This window comes from Martes martes, assembly GCF_963455335.1.
Source record: "Martes martes genome assembly, chromosome: 9".
Classification (NCBI taxonomy): domain Eukaryota; kingdom Metazoa; phylum Chordata; class Mammalia; order Carnivora; family Mustelidae; genus Martes; species Martes martes.
Window position 1 is genome coordinate 82,341,762 of NC_137896.1, and position 22,890 is coordinate 82,364,651.

Below are 22,890 nucleotides of genomic sequence, written 5' to 3' on the forward strand. Positions count from 1 at the left end.
AAAAGACCCCACACCTTCCTCCTGGGGATTGCCACTGTTAACTTTTGAGCATCCAAAGAGCCCATTTGGAAGGGAAAGTGGGCCAAATGTCACTGAAAGAGAACCACTCTGAGGAGACCAAGGGTCTTGCAGTGTTAACAATTGTTTTCTGTGAGAAACTGTCTCCCAAACTCCACACAAACCCACCCACCCGAAGTTCAACAGGAATTGGTGGAAACAACTTGGAGGAAGTACAGCTGTTCCCTCTGAGGAGCACGCGTGGGGGAAGCCAGGCCTAGGACGAGGGGGTGTTCCCGGGGCTGTGACATACAGCATTCCTTTCGCTTGAAGCATCCAAGCCCAAGGAGCTGCAGTCTCCCCTCGGGAATATGACATAACCACAGCCGGGAAGGGCCTCACAAAAACAGACCAGTGTCCACGCGTCCTGCTCCAAAGGAAGCCCCTTCCCATCCTCTGCGAGAACTCTTGCATGTGCTGAGGCTCAACCGCACCCCCAATCTCCTGTCAGACAAATACCCCAAAGTCAATGATCTTTAGGATGTGTTTATATTTACATGGTACATTTTAAAGCAATGACTACATTGGTCATACATATTAGAAACCATAAAAAAAAGTTAAGAACTAAAATGTACATCATACACTTGTATATATATTTTTTACACAGAGGTAAAAAGGCTTATTATAAAAAAATCAATACAACAGGGTTTTTAGTATACAGGTAAAGAATGAATTATGCTTCAGGCACTTTAATTTGTTAATGTGAGCAAATAGCTTGGGGGTGGGGGGTGGTCAGAGGAAGCTTCCAAACAAATCTTTTGGTTAATGTTTTGTTACCACAGATACAAAAATAAAATCTGAATAATTTCTCTCAAATGATTGACGTCAGTATGGCAAAGCTGACTGGGAAAATACTACACACTGTTCAGCTGCAGTGTGGCAATTAGAGAGACGTATTTACATCAATGTCCCCATGGCTGTCCTTGTGCCCTTAACCACTCGCTGCCTTCACAGACCAAAACGTATAGGCGGAGTAAGATTCACCAGCATAACTCTTCAAAAGGTGGAAAAGGACAAGGGATCAGTAACAACTAAACAGGGACTACAAACAAAATGTGCCAGGATGTGTGTGTTCCTAGTGAAATAAATAGGGGCACTTGAACTGAGGTCTAACAAACCTACATTAGTGTTGTGCTTTGTAGAGAGGAGAGACCTTGAGAAAGGCCCTGAGGAAATGCCTCAGGAGGGGGGGGCTGGGGGAGGGGGGGGGCTGGGGGAGGGGGGGGGCTGGTCTCTTGACAGGGTCTGGAGGCTGGCTGGAGGTTTTCTACATGTTCTCCAGGCTGGGAAACAGTTCTCTTTTCTTCCATCACCAGACTGACAGCTCTTTGCTCCTTTCCAAGCCAGAAGGCCCAAACCAGTCACTCCCAACAAATGAAAACATCTACCAACTAACTCATAAGCACACGGAGTATTTACACTGATGATCTGACTAAAGAAATGTAATGGGCGCTCGGATGAGCTGAAAACATTCCAAGAAGGTAAGCATGGCTAGCACTTTCCCAATACGATTGGCAGACTGGAAAAAAGTCCCTTTCCTTGAAGACTAGCTGTCCTGTGTGCAAAAGAGAAGGGATGGGGGGGAGTGGAGATACAGAGAGCAGGCCATGCCCTCAGCTGGCAATTAGCACAGGAAGAACATGGCGGGAAGAAGAGCCAGCCTTGACAAGCCTGTCCCCTATGGTCTCCATGACGTTCTGATTGTACTATGCTAGGTACCACTCTTCGCTTTTCTTCTTTCTGAAATGAGATTTGGCTACTCCTTGCAATATATTAGAAAAATACTTTTTTCCAGCTAATTAGAAGCCTCCTACATGGCAAGGCGACAGGTAGACCCAGACTGCTGGCCTAACCATCTGTGCACCCGAACTGGCAAGTCTGGGATTGGAGATGCAGGAGAAAGACACTTAGGCATTGAAGGGTTTTTACATATGGCCTTGGTTTTTTTAATCCCCCCAAGTATAAACGAAGAATTTGGTGATGTGAATTTCAGTTTAGAACAAAAACAAAAACAGAAACCCATGAACATAATGCAACCCACCACTCTTCAGATTTAGGACATTTAAAATGCACCCCTCCCCCAAAATAGGGGATATGGGAGGAAGCTCCTTTAATTTTATTTACCACAACCTTGGTGTTTCTCAACTGGAACTCTTTGGAGAACACGGGTGTGTGTATGTGTATGACTCAACTATTTCATTTGCAAAACAATGAGCACAATTTCTTAGTGTTGTCTTCTAATATTGCTAAATTTTTAGAAGTGGCGGGGACACAATTTTTAAAAAATTCTATTTAAGGGGTTACTGGGGAGGCTCTCAGAGACCTGAAATCCCCCCTTTCTAGGCGTGGTCCATGCGGATGCAATGTGGTTTAAGGAATTTTCCTGATTCACACAAGTTAATCTCAAGTTAAGGCTCAATTCTCAGTCATTTCATGGATGAATGTTTTGCATCAGTAAATGATTGACAGATTTCTTGGGGAGGGCAGAGAATGAGGATGCGCTCCAGATAGAAACTACAGCTTCCTTTGGGAAATTTGGCTTTCCAAAAAGTTAAAGCGATCTTGTTTTTGTGGGAGAGTTTGTTAATTAGCTCACCTCCTATACATAATCCAACTGCAGGTTAAAATACTTCTGGTGGGGTTTCATCGCTCTGACGTTACCTATCTGCAGGAACCCAATGCTCCTTAGCAACCCGCGAGCTGAACCAAGAGAAAGGAGCAGCTGGAAAAACCAACTACAAACCCCACCCCAAACCAGCAGTCCGACCACAGGCGCCTTTGCACTGGAAGAGGTGGGAGGAAAGACATGAAATCAACGCATGTATAAGACAGATTGATTACAGATCGTTAATAATACACGAGTGTCTGTGCGGAGGTTCCTTTCCTTCCAACACTGCGTGTGTGCGTGTGTGTCTGATGCAGAGTGGGGGTGGGGGGGCGGGGGGAAGTGCAGAGTCCACTAGGCGGGCTCCCCAGGCTGGAATAGCGCCTCAAGGTACCAGGGAGCAGGGAAGAAGGTGAGAGTATGTCGGACACAAGTTCCCTTGTGGCTGTGGGAGGAGGAGGAAGAGGAGGAGGAGGAGGAGGAGTAGGGGAAGGAGGGAAACTGAGTCACACGGCCGCTTTGTGCTTCCCCCCGCAGCACCTGCACATCACTCCGCAGTGGTAGCAGGCCCGAAGGGGCAGGTAACAGCACATACAGGGGGCCAGGAAAGACAAGGCAATAAGAGCCATCCACCGGAGGCAAAACTTCTCGTCGCTAGTATCGCACGAGCACGGGTCTGTATAGTCTCCCTCGGGGTCCGACATACAGTGATAGAGCATGCTGTCCGCACACCACATACAGCTCACGCGGCGGATGCAAGTTCTCACGGAGTCGGGCGCATCCTGACAATGGCCCCTCCGGTTCTCCTCGTGGTTGAACATGTCCCTGCAGTACTCGCACCGGGAGCGCTCGCCATCCTCCTTCCGCCGCCGGGACTTGCCCCGCGACGGCTGGGTCTTGATCACACCGCCCCCGCGCCCTTTGGGGTCCTCGCCGAGCCCGAAGTCCGAGGAGTCCACGTATGGGTAATTGTAGTCATGCTTGGGGACCTCGCCCTTGGCAAAGCGCACGTACGAGTCGGCGTCCTCCGATGTGTCCGGGGACTTGCCCCTCACGGGCGCATGCCGGTAGTCCTCGTAGCCCGTCAGCCAGATCTTCTCCCTCGGGTTGATGCGCACGATCTCCTCGTCGTCGTCGGGGAAGCTCACCTGGCGGTAGGGCCTTGGCATCGGCTGCCCCGGGAGAAAGGAGACACTGTTTTACAGCAGCGGCAAAAACAACCCCCCAAATCCTCCACTGTGTACCTCTGGCCTTGACACAAAGATCGGACCCACCCTGGAATGAGTGAACATCTCCTAGGTCGAAGGTCCTGCAAGTTGTGACTCCATCCACTCCTGGGTCGGAAATTTTTTTCCTTTTGTCAAGGTACTACCATACACGAGGGGACTCGTAAAAAGGGACTTTGAATTTTTGGAAGCTGAACACACCAAGAGGGAGAAGCAGAATGTGAGAGGCCTCCCTGAGCCCCTCTCCCTAAGGTGACGGTGACAGCCCTCCTGATTTCTAACAGCTTAGATTAATTTCACCTGTGTCTGTACAGTGCGTTCTCTTTTGCAAGACCAGCTTTTCTCCTGGGGGAGCAGAGAAGGACAAGAGCACACTGCCTGTTACAAGGGTGGCCTCTGTGGGTATCTCTGTGTCTGTGAGAGCTGCCTACTGCGTCACAACATGAAATGCATTTTGTACTGTGGGTCATGTTCATAAAAGCAAAAACGGATACGAGGAGCTAGGATACGGGGGTCTCTTGTCATCTGGTTGGGAAGCTACAGGAGTGCAGATCCGGAGGCTGACTGCCTGGAGTCTGCATGCTGCCAGGGTCTCACAGGTGGTGAGGGGCAGGCTGGAATGTGAACTGGGGCAGCCAGACCCAGAGCCTCACCCCTCCTGGCCTCAATTCTCCCATGAGCCACAAAGTCCTCTCCGCAGCAAGTCCTGCTCTGGCGTCAGGGAGGCCCTGTCCATGGGGGCAGGCACTGAATGTGTAGTTATTAATCCACTTCACGTCCTCTGGGGATGAAGGCTTCTTAAGGGGTGAGGAACACGGCTCTGAGGGAACCCACTAGAGTAAAATTCGGACTTTGGAATTTACTAGCACGTATCTAAGCCTCGGATTCTCTATCACACAGGTGTGGCTCACACCTGTCTTTGTCATCTTCAATCTAATACTGTCACAGGATTTATCACCTGCTAACTAAATCTGTCCATCACTCTCACCAGACTGTGCGCTCCTTGAGGGCAGGGACCATGTCTTGCATATTGCCAAATTCCTATTAGATTCACAGACTTCGGTAAACCATAATCTTATATAGATCAAAACAAATCCTGGGAGCAGAACAGGCTTCGCTAATTATTTTGCGAAGTAAGGAGTCAAAAGGTCAATTCCCAACTATAGGTATCATAAAGTGATTTTTAAAAAGAGTATTTTAATGCCAAAATATTAGGAAGCACACAGTAAGATTTTTTTTTTTTAGGTTTCTATCAATCTAGCTTTATGTTGAAAACCAAACCAAACCAAAACCCTTCACTGCCCTGTGTTCCTTTTTTCCTTTTCAGAGCAGACTGGTGGCCACATCACCCTCCACAGGCACCAGTCCATGTCCCAAAGTTTGGGAACCTGCTCCACAGAACAGCCGCCTGGTAAATATTTGTTGAGTTACTGAATTCCAGACTTCAGCTACATCTCCCCAAGCAAGCCTGGGCCTGCAGCCTGCGATGCCAGGGTGCCCGAGCCAAGCGGACAGCATTCTTTAGTCCTGATCCTGGCTCTGGGCTTTCACACCAAGCCAGGAAGCCCTCTGCACAGAGGAACTCGGGAGGCAGCGTAGCATGCTGGGTAAGCACACGCTTGCATCTGTAACTTGTTCTATCAAGGACTCTCTCTAAGAGAGAGGACATGCCTCGTGGGGGTCATTTGTGAGGATTCAACAAGCTTAAGCACAGGAAAGGTTTAGCATGGGGTCTCGCACACAGAAAGCTAAGTAGGCATAAGCTGCCACCACCATCATCAATATGGAGAACAGAGGATGCCTGGCCGTGAGCTTTGGGCCACATGGAAGGGGAAAGGGGCTGTCCCAGAATCAGCAGCTGCCCACCCCGTGCTCTCAGAGGAACCAGAGGGTTGCTCACCTGTTCAAGGTGACAGTGGTCCGTGGGGTATGAGTCGTGGAGGTGGCCCAGGGTATAAATCCTCCTGTGCTCACAGGATGTGGGAGAAGAGATTGTCCGAGTAGGTTGTTCCCTCTTCTGGGAGGAATTAGAAGAACTGTCTGTAGCTGTCTGTTTAGAGGGAGGTAACCCAGAGTTAATTAAAACAAAAACAAAAACCAAACCCACATACCCAAACCGAACATGCTGTCTACCCCCACTTGTGGTGTCTTGCTGGACTTCCCGAAATCTGGAGTTTATCTTGGCTGTGGGAGGCAGAAGGACCCCTAAAGGGCCAGATTGTCTAAACACGATGTGGCTGGCTCAAAGGGCAGAGAAAGCCAGCCATCCAACCCTGGAAAGCTGGGTTTGTTTTCTCAAATGTGGGAGCAGTCACCAGGCTTCAGGGAAAGGGCTCGCTTCATCAGGCCTCCTGTGAGTGTGTCCCAGTTTGATAAAAAATGGTCACCTCACTTGAAGCCCTGGTTGCATGGGACTCTGGTGCACAGGGGAGATGCAAACAGGCAAAAAATCAAATCCAAATGTTTCTGTGCGGAGCTAATCCCAGCCTGGGAAAGTCTCAGCAATAAGGATACCTCAAGGGTATCGCGGGCATTGGCTTTCCTGGAAGAAATTTTGTAATTTGGGGTTGAAGGCAAGCCTTGGGGGGTGGTGGTCACTGTAAGCCGGTGGGGGGGAGGGAGAGAGAGAGAGGGGATTGCACAGAGAATGAAGGCCCCTGTCTGTCAGTGGTGAGAGCTGCTCCCCCAGTAGAGGTGATGGGTTCAGACTGGAAGCTCTGTGAGTGTCTTTGGAAGGTGATCCCATATTGGGATGGACTGTGGCCACCACCTTGAAAGCCAGGAATCCTCAGAATCCCCTCCTCCCCTGGCTCCTCAGAGTCAGAGATCCTTTTCTCTCCCAAATCAATGGAAAGTTATTTCTTGTATCTAGGTGTCCTATTTTGGGAAAAATCAAGAACTCCTCCTTGGCTCTTGCTTCTCAATGTCTTAATTCCCTTGCCTCATTTGCTTATTTATCTCTTTATCTTACATGTTTTTTTATTAGCATTGTATATCTTTTTGAGGGCAAGGTTAAAACAGACTTATGAAAATTATTTTTATACCCTCACTCCCAACTTACATAGTAATACCTGCCCAGAAAAGTGGGACCAGTATTTAGGACAAAGATACCCATATTCCCATTATGCAACTTAACGACTGTTAATTTTTAAAACTTGGTGGACATGTGCAGCACCTCTTTGGAGACCCAACCCTTCAGATTTTTCCCCTCTAATCCTGTTTGGTCCAAGTGATGCAGAGCTGATGCTGTTTCTGATCCTTCAATCCAGAGTGACTAATTCAGACACGGATTCACGGTCCTTTCTGACATAATACGAAGATTTTTCATGGAGAGGTCAGTTAAGATCTAAGGGTCCTAGAAGCCTGGAATCCTGGTGAGGGCACAAGAAAGAACCTCCTGAGGAGGAAGTGAAGCCAAACCAGGGCAGCCACCCCCACAGATGCCATTTGAGCTTCTGGATCTCGTCAAGCCTAAATCCTGATCTACCTTAGGCTGTCCCCACGGTGTGAGCATATTGCCCTGGGAACTTCAGCCAGAATGCATTGGTTTCATCACTGGGGCACACTTTCCCCTCACTTCTGTTCTCCCCCGCCTTGGCAGTCCTGCCCACAGCATACTCTGCCTCTCCTCATTCCTCTCCACAGCAGTGCAGTGGAACTGGGCACAGAGAGTCTGCTACTTCTTGGCCTCTCGGGAGCTACCCAACTGGCAAACAGCACATGCTGGCATCCACTCTGGGGATGGTGCAGTCCTCTTGGAGGCCAAGAGCCCACCCCACTGTGGGAGGCTGTGGAGATCAGCGCCCCTGCACTTTGGCGGGTCGGGTCTGTCCAATCGTGGTGTCTCCCCACCTGAGCTGTTTGCTTCCTGCAGACGTGGGCCAAGACAGGTATCATCACTCTTCATGCATTTCCTTTCTTTTCTCTCCCTCAGTATGTCAGGACTTAGGGAAGAATTGCTATTTACTCCTCAAATCCCAATAACTGAAAGCAACCAAACGGATACACAGGAATGCTTACTTTCTCCCAAACTCTGTCCTGTTTTCCCACTCTCACCCGCTCTTTCTTCCCATCCTCAGAGGTACTGACTACCTCCCTCTTTTCACACACGGGTGGTTGTAGATCAGACAGAGTTAAGCCAAGAGCTCGTCCTTGTCTCTGGCTATCTGCCAGGCCCCGGCTTGTTCGGGGGTGGGGGTTGGGGGGATAGGGGGCTGGTACGCAGACGCAGGCAGAGCGCTGGCTCCGATTCACACACAGGACGACAGACTCCAAGCCAGGCAGGGTCCTGCCGACCCAACCAGGGCAGGCAGCCGCTGCAGAGCTGGATGGAAATGTAGCCCTGATCATGCCCGGGGAGGGGGGTGGGTGCGGGGAGTCCATACACAGCACAGCTGCTTCTAGCCCCTACCAGCCCTTTCCGATGCCCGCTCTCAGAGGGGTTTTGCTGAGATTAACTTGAGCACAATCCCTCCAAGTAAAAAGGTGCACCCTGCTTTAGGCAAACCTAGGAGATAAGGGGATGACGTGTCATGATACAGAGGTTTCTAAAGATCTCAGTAAATACTTCCTGAATGAGTAGGTGGGGGCCCTTCAGCGTGAGTCAAATCTCAAGGGTTAAACTCTTAAGCAGCACCACACATGACAGTCCTCTCTCCGGACAGAAGCTACCCGTGTAAGGAACACTGTGATATGCACTCTGCATTGCGGCCAGCTCCGTGTTAATCATCTATTCGCCCTCCTCCACCCTATTTCCTGTGACCTATGTCCAGGTTAACAATGTGGAGAAAGTCATTCTGAGCCATGAGGCACACCCGTGTTTTCCTGGTGCTCATCAGCCAACCAGCAGTGCCACCTCTGATGCAGCCATCCTACCTCCGGAACCCTGAGCAGACTCTGCCCGCTGCACAGTCCAGTCAGTGCAAAGCTCCCTGGACACTATCAGAGAACGTGAGACTGAGCAGAGCTCAGTAGAGCTCATTAGATGAGTATCTCCTCATCTAATGACAGATTTGTACAGGGAGCAAGAGGGCCAGAAAGCTTTGAAGCATGTCCACAGTTCACGGCCTCCTGCAGGCAGAACTGAAGTCCGTGCCTGGACTGCAGGGGGTCTGTCTGGACTCCGGCAAGGAGAGCATGAGAGAGTCTGCACTACAGCTGCAGCTTATTCCAGATCTAGAGTATCAGCTCTTGCAGGCAGTGAGTGTGACCTATAAACAAAAGCAATGTACTATTAGGGCACCTCCAAGAAACAAGGGGGGAAAAACCTTTTATCCACATGTACCTTTTTTTTTTTAAATTTAAATTAAGTAATCTTGCTGCCCAACGCGGGGCTCAAACTCATGATCCTGAGATCAAGAGTCATAGGCTCTACAGACTGAGCCAGCCAGGCACCCCCTCCACAGGTCCTGCAGAACCGACTCTCCCACAACTCTGCTTGTGGTTTCCACACATGCTGGAGAAAAGCAGCCCACCGAAGCTACACACACATACACACACACACACCAGATTCCGAACATCTGTTATTTGCGTGCACAAGTGAATGACACTGACCGACCAACCAATCTGACAGTGTCACCTTCACCTTGAAAAGACTCTGGCTGTGTTTTAAACTCCCTGTGCTCTCCAGGGGTTGTCTCTGTTGTGGGTTTGAGCTCAAGCAGAACAGAGGCAGAGGCTTCAGCGACAGGCCTCCCCACATCCAGGGACAGGGAGCCCTCAGCACTGCACCCCTGTGGACGGCGAGGGCCAGCTTGGCTGCTGACTGGCGAGAGCTCCTGTGTGATGGGACTCAGCAAGCAGAACCCCACCACCTGCAGATTTCCTTCTGAAAAATCTTGCCTCTGGCTTTGGGCTGGACTCTGACTCAATGTCCATGCCCATTATTCAAAAGCTGTCTAATGGAGAAGTTTGCAACCTGACAGGAGGCATCGAACGACAGAAACTTGACAGTGTTCTAATGCGAAATGACAAGGTCTCAGCTCAGGAAATCATCCTCTAATTAAAAGTTGTGTGATTCTGTTGAAGGTAACAAGCTCTGTGTCGCCTGGTGCTGAAACCCTCTAACGGGAGAACGCTGAGACAAGACTTTGGTAAGGAAGAGCCTAGACGGAACAGGAAGGTGAGAGAAGGAATGAGGGGAGGGTGGGGGCAAGGGTCAGAGGGTACGAAGATGAAAAAGTGGCCACTGTTGGGGCGCCTGGGTGGCTCAGTGGGTTAAAGCCTCTGCCTTCAGCTCGGGTCATGATCTCAGGGTCCTGGGATCGAGCCCCGCATCGGGCTCTCTGCTCCACGGGGAGCCTGCTTCCTCCTCTCTCTCTGCCTGCCTCTCTGCCTACTTGTGATTTCTGTCAAATACATAAAATATTAAAAAAAAAAAAAAAGAATAGGTTTAGAAAAAGTGGCCACTGCCAACCTGAGAATCAAGAAAATAGAGACACGAGTGGCCTGATCGAATGTACTTGGATTACGGCACTCATTCCTTCCCCAGGTTTGGGCTGGGTGCTTGGTGGGATGTGGGCTCAGACATTCAAGGTGATGTGGCGGGGGCAAGGCCACGTGGTTTCCATCCCAGATGGGTGGAAAACCCGGACCAAGCCTCAGATGCAGAGAAAAGGATGTGCAAGGTTACCAGTGAACATCTAATAAAATTCTTCAGAAAGAGCAAGCTTCCAAGGGCCAGACTCTGCAGACATAAACTGTACTTATTTTGAGAGTTCAGATATTTCTTGTAATTCCCTAGAATTTAACAACGAATGAGAGAAACATACCAGAGCTTCAAAACTTGATACAGACTTTTCTTCTAAGTGACTTTAATGTCACGCTATCTGACAATAATCACAATCCGAAGTACAAAACATACTTCGCTGAGGCTGCCTGGTTTGGGTGGAAACCAGAATGAATGGGGAAAGGAGAGAAGAGCCAAGTCTCACGTTAAACCTGTGGCTGGCTCTCTCCTGCACGGGCATATTTTATAAGACAGCGTTTCTTACTCTGGGAACCTCAGCCATTCTCCCTTTCCTTGGGTTTATCTGGAAGTTCCTGAAGCACACGCATCTGTTCGCATGCCCTGGGTCTGGAAAGAGCCTTCTTCATTTGGAAGGCTGACCTCTTTGACCAAGGGAAGCTCAAGGAAGGGAGGAGGGAAAGCACCAAGAAGCCAGAGCAGCTGAGGAGGCAGTCTGCTTCAATGACCCATCCTGGGATGGAATCCTGGCTGTTGACCAATGGCTTTCTGGGGCATTCGGGGTGGGTCAGACTCCGCATTTCAAAGTGAAACAAGTGTTTTCAAGGCTCTGTGTATCCCTTCAGCTCCCCTTGAGTTTTCCTGCTAGATCTTTGTTCTTCCAAAAGGACGGACAAAGGCGGAGGCGGCAGCAGCAGCAAACACTGCTTATGGGAGAGGACAGAGAGGACGATGTGCCCGGGGCTGTTCTTTCAAGGACACTTGGAACTACTGAAGAGGCACCTGGAGCATTCTGCTCCATATCTGCACCTGAGAGAAAGCTGGCAACTGGCAATTTCCTTCTCCGTCTTGGGGAGAGAAACAAATGGGATGAACCCCACCTTCAGGAAGGCAGACAAGGGCACCTGGGTGGCTCAGTCATTAAGCGTCTGCCTTCGGCTCAGGTCATGATCTCAGGGTTCTGGGATCGAGCCCCTCTTCGGGCTCCCTCCTCAATGGGGAGCCTGCTTCTCCCTCTTCCTCTGCCGCTCCCCCACTCTCTCTCTCTGTGAAATACGTAAAATCTTTAAAAAAATTTAAAAAAAGGAAGGCAAACAAGGATATTCACTTCATCATCCCTGTGTCCCAAGACACACATGAGCTGATAGAAGGAAACACACACTGTAAGGAGCCAAGCGCAAGGAGCAACAACGCCAGGAGGTTAAGAGGCTGACGTGTTTTAAGTGAGGACTAGAAAAATGAAAGGTAAGAAATGCTTAAGGAGCCAGGCTGTCTCACCCAGAAATCACATAGCACCATTCAACACCAACGGCACCATATAAAGAGAAGTGACGCCAGGTTAGGCCAGGTGTCTTGCACAAGCTGTTTAACTTCCCAGGGCCTCAGTTTCCTTGTGTGTAAAACAAGGGAGAAGCACTGAGTGATCTCCAAGGTCTGAGGGAGCCGTGGGGGGGGGGGGCAATGTGTAACCCTCCCCACTCTTAAGAACATTAGACGTCCAAGTGGTTTGACCAAGACTGCTGCCCTGCTGATTGCAGGGGGAGGGGCACAGGATTCCTTCAGATTGATTAAGTAGAATTCCTGCCTTGTCTGCAGATGCTGCTGCTACTTTACATTTTTAAAGGACGCTACCTAGTAGTTATGACCACAATTTGTATTATTTTTACTGCAATCCACCACCAAAATAGCTCTCAACAGCTGATGCAACCAACGCAATATTCGACCTTCTTTCCATTGCAAGGGCTTCTCACTTTTTTTTTTTTTAAAGTATGTACACACACGGGCTCTTACATGACCCCAGCCAGCAGGCAGTGTGGGTCTACGAGGCAGCTGCAGGAACAGGGGAAAGAGCCGACTTTGTCCCTAGACTCTAGGACATTCTGCTCTCTGGGACCCAGAGGATAAAGTGGGCATTCTTTCATTGTGAGGAAAACAACAAAAACCAAATTCCCACTCATTGAAAAAAAAAGTCTTAGGTTTATAAATTCTCAAGTTAGGTGAAATTTTGCTACAAAAGAAGAGGACTCTGACATACCCCCAGCTTGGCTTCCCGGGAAGGGCAGAGGGGCTGGGAGCAGGAAGGCGGGGTTTCAGGTAACCCTGAATAATGTGCTCTATGGGAAGGAAGAAAATGGAAAGACTAGTATCCTGCCAGCCACAGCTTAAAAAGATGAGAGGAGACGCATGCAAATGAAGACAGACACAAGTGGGAGGGCTAGCAAAATGCCTTTGGGCTTCCTGAAACCGAGAGTATTTCAAAGCTTTTGTTTGAGACTTAGACGTATTAATTGCTTTAATTTAGCCACTGTAGGTAGTTCGTGTGGAATAAAAAGATCCTTCCCTTACTATGCAGTGTGAACTTGATACTTACTCTCATTCAGAAGACAAAGCAGCTCCCACCCATCTTCTGAGACCTTCCAGCCACCCCGTCCAGGGCTGGGCCTTGGCCAGCAGTTTGGGACGCCGCTTCCTGGGGTCGACCACAAAGCACACAGATGCCCCTCCACCACATTTCTGCTTTTCTTAATCAGCCACCATACTCATCAGCTTCACTGGCTAAGCTCTGTAGAAGTAGCTTACATTTTGAACCTATTTTCTCTTTTCCAAAGCCTCTCTCCATTCCACTCTGCCCAATCCCTTGACTGGAAAGGTAGAGACAACGGAAAACGTTTGAGTCACCGATCAGCTAAGAGAAACGGGGGCTTCCCAGCAGGGACGCGGGAAACTTCAGGCCTCACTGAAGTAGTCTGGAGCCCAGGCACTCCTCGGAGAGTCCGTTGGTTAGGAAGCTACTTTGCAATGAAGGGAATCTGGCTTATCTAATAGGTAGAAACTTACAGTATAAACATTTCCTTTTCTTAAAACTCTCTGAAAGGCGGCAGGCAGATCTGAAGTTTGCATTCTGGGTGGGCAGGGTAGAGAGCCTCGCTGATTTTATCTGCAGACAGAGAAGTGTCACTATGTGGCTCACAGGGTGGCTGTGAGGCCTGCATGCGGTCACATACGTGAAAACACAGGGCCCGTGCCAGGGGCAGCCCCACACCACGGCGCCTCTCCTTCCCATCCACAGGGGTGACAAACAGAGGCTTGGAGGAAATACATTCACCTTCACGAGATTCTGAGATCAGAGTTTACTACTAGCAGAACCAAGTCTGGAATGCAGGTCTCTCTTCTCCCTAGCTTCCAAACTCCACACACTCGGAGGTCACCCACCACTTCTTAGAAGATCAGTAAACGAACCCCACTCATTACAGAATTAGATTTGCCTTCAGTCTTAACATCTGTTGGGATGGAGTAGGTGGAAAAAACTTCAAGAAAAGGGAAATGTGGGGCGCCTGGGTGGCTCAGTGGGTTAAAGCCTCTGCCTTCAGCTCAGGTCATGATCCCAGGGTCCTGGGATCAAGCCCTGCATCGGGCTCTCTGCTCGGCAGGGAGCCTGCCTCCCCCCCCTCTCTCTGCCTGCCTGCCTGCCTGCTTGTGATTTCTGTCAAATAAATAAATAAATAAATAAAAGAAAAGGGAAATGTGGCGTCCTGTATTTCTCCCCCCACCCCCCATGAAGCCTTGGTAACTACAAAATGCAATAAATTCATCATTTTCCTCCTTAACTCAGGAATGAAAACAAGCACAACGTGCAAATCCTCAAAAGCCCATCTAGGACAAAACAAATTGCTTCTCAGTACTTTGGTTTCAAACACTTGCTGTAGCCACGGTTTACAAAACACCTGGGGTGGCTGGGCGGGGCCTGGGATGTCATTAGGGACAACTGCTCTGAATAGCCAGAAAGTAATAAAATGCAGCTTGTAGTAAACAGGATGTCAAGGGTTCAAGCATAGGGCACGAGGAAGGACCAAGTTTTCCAGTCTAGGCAAAACATGGCTGGAAGCGGATGGTGTTCTAAAAGACAGGACATTTTTCCTCTGTGCAGGAGGGCTACCTGCCTGAAGTATGATGAAATGCCAAACGTAATCCAAATACCAGCCTTCTTCTGCTGGCTTCTAGGCGAGAATTCAGACCCACGCAAAATGACATGGATTGCTCCTCTCAATTCGGCCAAGCTGAGGGTACACACGTTAATCCCATTCTGGGTGCACAGGGGAGGAGTGATCTCATTACACAGGATGGATGCCTTCAGGCACTAAGGGCTGCTGAGGAGGACTGCCTGAATCCAGAAACAATACCTACGTGGTGGGAGTAAAAACCTAGAAGGCAGGGGGAAAAAAATCAAGACCTTAAATAGGGGAGGCTTTCCTCTGCTTAAGCTTTGACTTGTTATTCTGGGGACCTCTGGGCGGCAACACTCAGGAGGCTCCCAGTCTGTCCCATGAATGGGCCATGCAGGGCATGGCTCGTGTATTTATCCTCTTTTGCTCCCCTGTCCAATTTGGGTCCCAGAGAACCCCAAAATAGAATGCCTCTATTTGGTTGTTGTTGAAAAAATAGAACAGCTGAAATATCATAAATATAATTATTCAACAGAGGAAGAGAAAAATAGCCGTGGTGGACCAGAGGGGCTGGAGGAGGGTGTTCACGGCCCCTCCACTATGAACTGGCCCTGGGATCCTCCGTAAGTCACCCAGTCGACTCTCAGCCACTTCCACAACTGCGGCTGTAAAATGAGGCGAAACCTATTTCATTTGCCAGAGGAAGCAGGCTGGCTCATGTGACAGGAACTCAAAATCCCTTCCAATTCTAAGACCTGTAAGTCTAAGGAGCTGGCATGTCTACAGCTAACCTTGCCTCCCCGCAAGCCAAACATTTCCAGCTAATTACCTACACGGTGCACACACTGCTTCCTAGCACCAGGCAGAGAAAACAGTGGGAAGACGCACACCTCCAGCCGCAGACCTCAACGTGTGTTGTGTCTCTTTACGTCTTTAAACCCCCAACGTGGGGGGAACAGGATCGCCGGGACTAGGGTGTCTCTCCATTCCTCCTTCTCCCTTGAACCCCTCGCCCTGCTCTGAGAAAAACCCGGCAGTCTTTCTTTTTAAAAAATCAACACACATGTATCATTTCCTGTCTCCAACAGCAGTTTTGCCCCTCCCCATCGATGCTCGAGCACCAGAGAAAAAATACTCTTCCAGTTCTTGTGGTTCCTTCTTCTGGTGCTTCTCTCCATTGTTTCCAGTGCCATGTGGTTATATACAACCGTTTCCCGATTTGCAGATTTAGATATTATTTCAGGACTTATTATGGAAGAAGAAGACTTAAGCTATTTCATACACCCCCAAGTATCTGTCTATAAAGCAAATATTTCCTCTAATCCCCAAGCTTTAGAGCCAGAATCCAGCCACTCAGCACAATGACAGCTGAAGCAGCGACAACACTTGACCGCAGATTCTAGATTAGCCTGCTCTAGAAGTATGTATACGTACAGCCGCGTTCTCCCAAGACCACATTAAAATTATCCTTGTCTATCTATGAAGATTCTAATAACAATTAAAAAGTGATCATAGACTTTGGCAGCAGTAAATAAACCACTAGGTTTTAATGGACCCAACCTTATGGACTAGGGAAAATTCTTCATTAAATGGCCATAAAACCCAGAGCCCTTCTAGTTCTATATGGTCCATTTTTCCTACTTCTCCTCTTCTAGGCTCTGAACCCTTTGGCCACAGAGTCCTCAACTGTAGGGCGCTCAGAGAAAGTGAGTCTGAAGTTGGGGAGCTAAACTGTTCCTATCTCAGGCTGACAATGGGCCTCCCCTCGAAGATATGCCAAAGCACGTGTCTTCTCTGCAAGACAAAAGCACAACAGAAGGAACAGACTCGAGGGTCTTTCCATTCTGTCCTTTTTAAGTCTCCCCAAAAATGAAAGTCTCCCAGAAATGAAAGAAACTAAAAGCTGTCAGTCAGGGGCATTAACAAGAGTGTGCCAGCTCTTAGCAATGCCAAAAAAAATCCTGTTAAATAGAATGCTAACCTTTTTTGTTGTCGTTGCTTCGTATTTTTTGCATTACTCACCTTCCAAATTTTACCAAATGTCTCAGGTCTCACACCTGCATATTTAATGCAGGGCATGGCTATCCCACGTAGGGATTTGTGTTTACCTGCGCCAGTCACTATAACTGAGGTCCCCATGAGCAGAGTGGGCCAGGATGAGACTGTGTTGCAAGGTGGAGGGCAAGAAGCCACAGAAGCAGTCAAAAGCTTCCAGTGAGCAACAATGCTAGGAGCTCAGCTCCCATCTGTAGACTCAGCAGAAAACACAGCTAGAAAAACAACCAAGCATCCCTCAAAATCACCCAACTCTGCATCGCTCCCCCCGGATAACAATACGGCAAATGAATAAAATATGGAAACCTATGATTGTTAGCCCCTGTATCTGGGGTTCAGATCACCCGTTTTATTGAGCACCTTTTAGAGCAAAGCTTTACAGGGTTGCTGATACTATACCAGTGAAATGTCCTGCTTTTAATTAGATGAAGGTTCATTCGTTCGGCAAATAAAAAATTTAAAAACAGAAAAGGGCAAGCTTTCAAGTGGCAAGACAGAAATCATCAACAGAGTGCTTTGGAATTTTAAAGGAGACAAAACAGCTGGAACTGATGGGAGGGAGACATAGGATACACGAATGAATCAACAGCCCAAACTCAGAAAATCAGAGCAGTCACTCATCGGGAGTCTATGCTGGTGGCAGCGGAAGGGAACGGAGAGGCAGGGGGACCCTGAGAGGGTAACGGCGCTGGCAAGTGGCCACAGATGCACGGGCAGGGTATGTGTGCGTGTGTGTATGCACACACGTGTGCACTCATGCACATGCCAAGCAGGACATTAATTTTCCTCTGAGGAATTACAGCACGGTTTCACAATCCTGAGGAGTCAGGAGGACAAGCTGGTTTGGGGGATAAGCAGGAGAGCCGGGGAAGTGTGAGCAGGGACAGCCCACGCTTGGTGAGCTCCCAACGGCTCCAGGGGGAGTCGGGGTCTCTCTTCCCCGACTTTATTTCCCAACACAGAACACACGTCAGTATACTGCCCACAATGGCCTGTGCTCCTTCTATGCCAAGAAATCCCCTGCAGCAGAGGGAGCCCCTGGCTCTAGCGACAAAGATGACCTCCTGGTTCCTCAGGTTAGACCCATACACACGCTCTTTTCCCAGAAAGCCCTCATGGTTCTGGTCCATCCCTAAGTTGTTTAGAAGGTCTTCTTGCCATGTATACTCTATCTGTAATACATGAGTTCCAAGTTCTAAATATCTGTCCTATCAGTGAAAGTTTGAGAATGTAACAAGCTTTGGGAAGCTTTGGACTCTATAAGGAGTCAACACGCCGCTCCTGTCCTGGGCTTCGGCTTTTGGGCGCCTCACTTACCCAGGGAGGAAGCCACTGACGACCCTCCCCAGCCTTCCGGGGGCGGGGGATGAGTTCCTAACAGTCAGAGGCCTGAAGATGAGGCCTGCCCTGGGGAAGGGAGCTGCTGTTATTAATAGGCCCTTGTTTGTAAACAAACGGAATGAAGGCAGACAGACACCAGGGCCTGCCTGGAATGCAGTTACGTGGAGCTCCTTCTCCGCTGAGTGTCTGGAAACAGTCCTGCTGTTTCCACACCTCCTCCTGGGCATCCGGCACCACCCCAGCGCAGCAAGTCGAGCCCCTGTGGATTAGAGGATGAAACCAGGAGGGATGCTGGCTTCCATCACCCCTTTCCCTCTTGCCCTCTCACGATTCTATAAATCACTTCTGGCAGGTAGCTGGGAAGCAGCTGCGAATGACAGTTTCGCTCTGGAGCACAGGAAGCCACCTTTTCACCCGCCTGCTGTTGTTTGTCTCTTGAAAAAACGTGACCAAGGAACAGATGTAAGCAACATGCCAACTGTTGAGAGGGTCTGCTTGGAGCACTATAGGAAGCTTGTTCAGAGTCCCAGCACACCAGGCGCTCAATGGAAAGACAACTGAATTCATTTCCTGACACCCCTACCTACGCATGCTCTGGTCCCGTCAGGCTGGGTCCACAGCCCTCAGGCGATTCGCCACACACACCCCTGCTTCTGCCTTCGCGCGTGCTGCCCAGCTTTGAAGCCCCTTCCTGAGCGGGGTTCAGAGGCCACTGAGAAACAGGTCAGCCTCCCCTCCTCCCCTCCTCTTCTCTGACCCCCAGGCCCCTGCCTATAGAGTACCCTGGACAAGAATACTTTCCACAGTCAGGGCCCTTCCATGGGTCAATCCAAACCATCCTGTTATCTCCATGAGGGCTTGAGGCACACTTTACACACCTCTGTATTCTCATGATGAGTGCACTGGGAAACATGTTTAAAGGGCTGCAGCCAATATTTAAAAATATGAAATAGAAAGAGCTAATGAAAGATACTCTCGGGATAAGTCAGGAACTAGTAGGAAACTATCAGATGATTATTACAACATTCCTATTAATTTTTCTAGGTATAGTAATGATGTTGTGCTTTGTAAGAGGATGCCTTATTTCTAGAAGATGCATGCTGAAGTATTAATAGAATTAAAGCCCTGAGATGTTACTTTCAACTGGATTGGCCAAAACCAAAACTGAAACCACATGTGTGCGTGCATACACATGTGTACAGATAAAGCAAATGGGGAAGAATGTTTCAACTGCTGAATCTAAGTTTTCACTGTGTTCTTCTAATTTTCCTGTGGTGCTTTAAAAGTCTTGTAATAAAAAGTGGAAGGAAATGAAACGGAAGAGAAAAAAAAAAAAACCAGAATTCAGAACATGAAGTATGATCTGGTTTCAGGTGTCTACAGATGTGCGTGTGTGTCGTAGGTTACAATGTAAATGTATTTCTTACTGTGGGTGAAGACCAAGAGTTTGAAAATGCTGCTCTACAGCTTTCTCCCTGCACTAAGCATACCGCAGGCCTGCAATGGACTATTTGTTAATTAATGTCTAGAAGCACAGGACTTCAGTGCAGAAGCAAGCTGAGAAATCATTAGGTCTCCAGTTATATCCCATTAACTCAAGCTGTGTCAGACTATCCAAGCCCTTTTCCTGCCTTTGCATATGTGGGCCTCACCTCCACTCAGCCTTTAGGCCTTTCTTATCAGATGTTTAATTACTCCTCAGAAAGGCTATTCTGACTTTCCCTGGGATGCCAAGGAGCGGTTAACACAAGACTCTGAGTACGGTGACCAGGTGTCCCGGTTTGCCCGGGCTTGAGGTGTCTTGCAGACTAGGGGGGGCTCTTAGTGTTAAAACTAGGACAGTCCCAGGCAAGCCAGAGAGCTGGTCGGTGACCCTGGATCTGAGGGAAGACTGCATGAGAACCATGATCGGGGACAGCTCTTCCTCATGGCATCCCAATGGCGACAGCAAATGCCAGACTGCGAAGTGTCTCCTACACCCTTAAACAGAGCCTCTCTCCAATTATTCACCAACTAATCTGGAAAGCAAAGGGCAAAGGGAGCTTACTGTGAAGACGTCATCATCGCCAAGCTCTGCTTCATTATGGATGGTGGAAGATGATGTGGTTGAGCCTAAAATGATTAAAAAAAAAAAATAGTAAGACGCATTTCCAAAGATGATAAGTCAAAGTCAATCATTTAAAAAATATATTTTAACAAAACCACATTCCATTTCTTTCGAATGTGAGTCATCAACAGAAATACATAACCTGGGAATTAAATGTTTTTAATTTATTCCTCTTCAACTGACTCAAGCTAGGATGCTGTTCCCTAAATTAAATCTGTCTACTGTTGTTCTCAATCCTTCAAACTTCTTCCCAGGCAACTAGAGGAGCAGCACCCAGAGTGGCACCTCAGAGGGGGTTGGGGGGTGCTGCCCACAGCTCGCAAGCACGTGCACCTCGGGCAGCCTCTGCCAGTGGCACCCCAGGGGGAACCCACCACAATCTCCGTGTAAACTGGACTTACTTTCCCCATCTTTTCATCTGCCAACAAGAGGGTTTGACGAAATGGCTTGCACGGTCACTTCTTGTTCTGAAATGCAGATACTAGACTCAAAAAACCCAGATTGGGGGAGCTGCCTTCTAAGCTGACACCCATGCAAAGAGGTTTTCTCTCGCAATGTTGGGGCACCAGTGAGGTTTCCATTTCTGCAGGCCAAAATTTGGGCTCATGCCCGAAAACCCAGCTTATTCCATCATGGAATGATTTGGGCACGTAGGGTTTGATTTATTTATGTGTTCATCTCTTTCTTCCTTCTGGTATGCATATCCATGTAACTTCTTCCTTTTCCCCTAACAGTACCCAATACTGGGTGGCCCAACTTAACAGATGCTGTTAATGGTCAAAAGGAAAAACATATTTAAATCTGCATAAGTGATCTAGGTATACCAACAGGGAAATTCCTTCTCCATCTCCTTTTCTTGGTTAGATCTTTAAAAATGTGCATTTAGAAAATATTTTGCTATTCCATAAAACTGAAATTAAGAGAACTGCACAGAAAGGAATGAGAACTGTTTAAATTTCTATGAGGGATTGGAGGAGAAAAAAATAAGTCCTCTGCTCAATGACTACCGATCTTTCAGGAGTTTCCTCAGCTAGTTCAGTATTTCTAGTCAACTGATGTTTGAGGAAAATTTGACAGAAAACAGCTAGGTAGATAATATACAGAAAAAAAATTGTAAGTCACACTTGTGTTCAGCTTCAGTGACTATCTGGACATACGGCACAATTCTATCAATAATATCGGAGCTACTTTCTTTGTAATTATTTAAAAGCTATGTATGATAACATTTTAAACATTTGCCACCTTAGGTCAGACCCATAATGTGAACACTGGTGTTTACTGTCTTTTTGGATATCACATGATTGTAGTGAACAGACTCATGTTCTAGCTTGAATTGTCTTACTACTGACACTGAGCAAGTTTTCTTAATAAGATTTGCTTTCTGCTCTCCCCCAAATCCACAAAGAAGAAAAGGATTTCAGAACACTTTAATTCTTAAACAAATGCAGCAACCCATTCTTATTAATCAATCTTTCTAAATTCTGAATTTGGCTTACACATGCCTTGCTTGATTCTTTCTTTTCTAACAGGGCCTGGGCTGTGGCACCTTTAACTCTCCGAATGGATAACTAAATGAGTCAGGAAGTTGGGCGTTTGCATGTGTGGACTCTAGAAAAGCCTATGAGAATGGAATGCGCAAGAGTCTTCCAGGTCATGGTCAAATGCAACCCAATGTCTCCTACCCACTCACCCACAGACTTAAGGCCTAACCCCAACCAGGGCTCCAGGAGATCCCCTTCCCTTTCCGTGCAAACACCCTGGGCTTTCGTTACAGGAAGGCACTGGGAAGACCTGGCACCTTCAGGGCCTATTAGAGTCACTCTCCATTTCTAAGTCAAAATGGATCACACCAAAGCCATTTCAACAGTCAGGGAAAGATGAACTCTGCCAAAAAGTCACTGACATGGAAGTCCAGAACTTACCTTTTTGGAGCAGAGTCTAAAAACCAACTGGGATCACCCCGTGCTCTGAAACCTATCTCCTTTCCCCCTGCATTGTCACTTGGTAAACCACAAATACAGGATGGCAGACAATTGGAATAAAAAAGGCCTTGGAACATTCCCACTGTCCCCCTAAGAACACAGTGACAAGATGTGATACCTTCTATAAGGTCCTCGATTGCTTTCCTCACTCCCCTGTCAAAGGCTCGAGCATCAGCTGGGCTTTGGAAAGTAAGTCCAAACTTCCTATTGTCGACCTTCCAATGATGAAAGGTTGGGTTGGCTTTGGTGTAGACCAAGTCCTTTCTTACATAGCATTCTAATACCACCTGAAGGATTGAAACACAGAGGCTGGTTACTTGTGAAGGAGTTTGGATGGTGTCTGGTTACCAAAATCACAACCAGGAAACATCCATCATTAATGGCAACTGATGAAAACCCTCCGTCCCTGCTTTCTTGTATCTATGAGTCTCTCCATCTTAAAGGAAGCCTTTGCTTGCCTCATGGACCATTGCTCTTTGTTGACCCTGCCCTGCTGGCCTTTGGTGATCCTCACTGTACTTCTTAACCATCCTGGTTCTCAGTCATTTTAATTCCTCCCGCCCCTGACGGGGAGGGGGCCGTTCCTGTGAGGGTAGGGTGAGGGTGGTTTCTATGCTGATGGCCCAGGTCTCGGGGCTTTGCTCTGTTTCAGCTTTACTGCTACTACGTCAGGGCCTTTGTTCTAAAGGCTCTCAACCTTCCCTCCTCTGTCCTGATGGCTATTTCCCAGAGACCTCACATGCTACATGTTGAAAAAATTAAATAACCTGTTCTGAAATTTCTGCCAATTTCCCACATCTAGCAATGCCAACCCTTCTCTGTTCATGCTCCCAGCTCAAAATCTCTGTGGCTGTCTCTGTCTCTGGTGCTTTCCCTCTATCCTGTATT

General features: G+C 48.2%; 1 protein-coding gene across 1 annotated transcript in view; it reads right to left on the minus strand.

Annotated features, from left to right (window-relative positions):
- Window positions 1–533: 533 nt before the first annotated feature.
- SPRED2 (sprouty related EVH1 domain containing 2) overlaps window positions 534–22,890 on the minus strand; it is a 115,307-nt gene continuing 92,950 nt past the window's right edge. Inside the window, exons 3-6 of the mRNA XM_080813030.1 lie at window positions 22,121–22,289; window positions 19,961–20,025; window positions 5,789–5,938; window positions 534–3,834 (exon numbers count right to left, since the gene is read on the minus strand). Coding sequence (XP_080669156.1) covers window positions 3,169–3,834; window positions 5,789–5,938; window positions 19,961–20,025; window positions 22,121–22,289 — 1,050 coding nt within the window. The 3' untranslated portion in view covers window positions 534–3,168. The remainder of the gene's footprint in view (window positions 3,835–5,788; window positions 5,939–19,960; window positions 20,026–22,120; window positions 22,290–22,890) is intronic.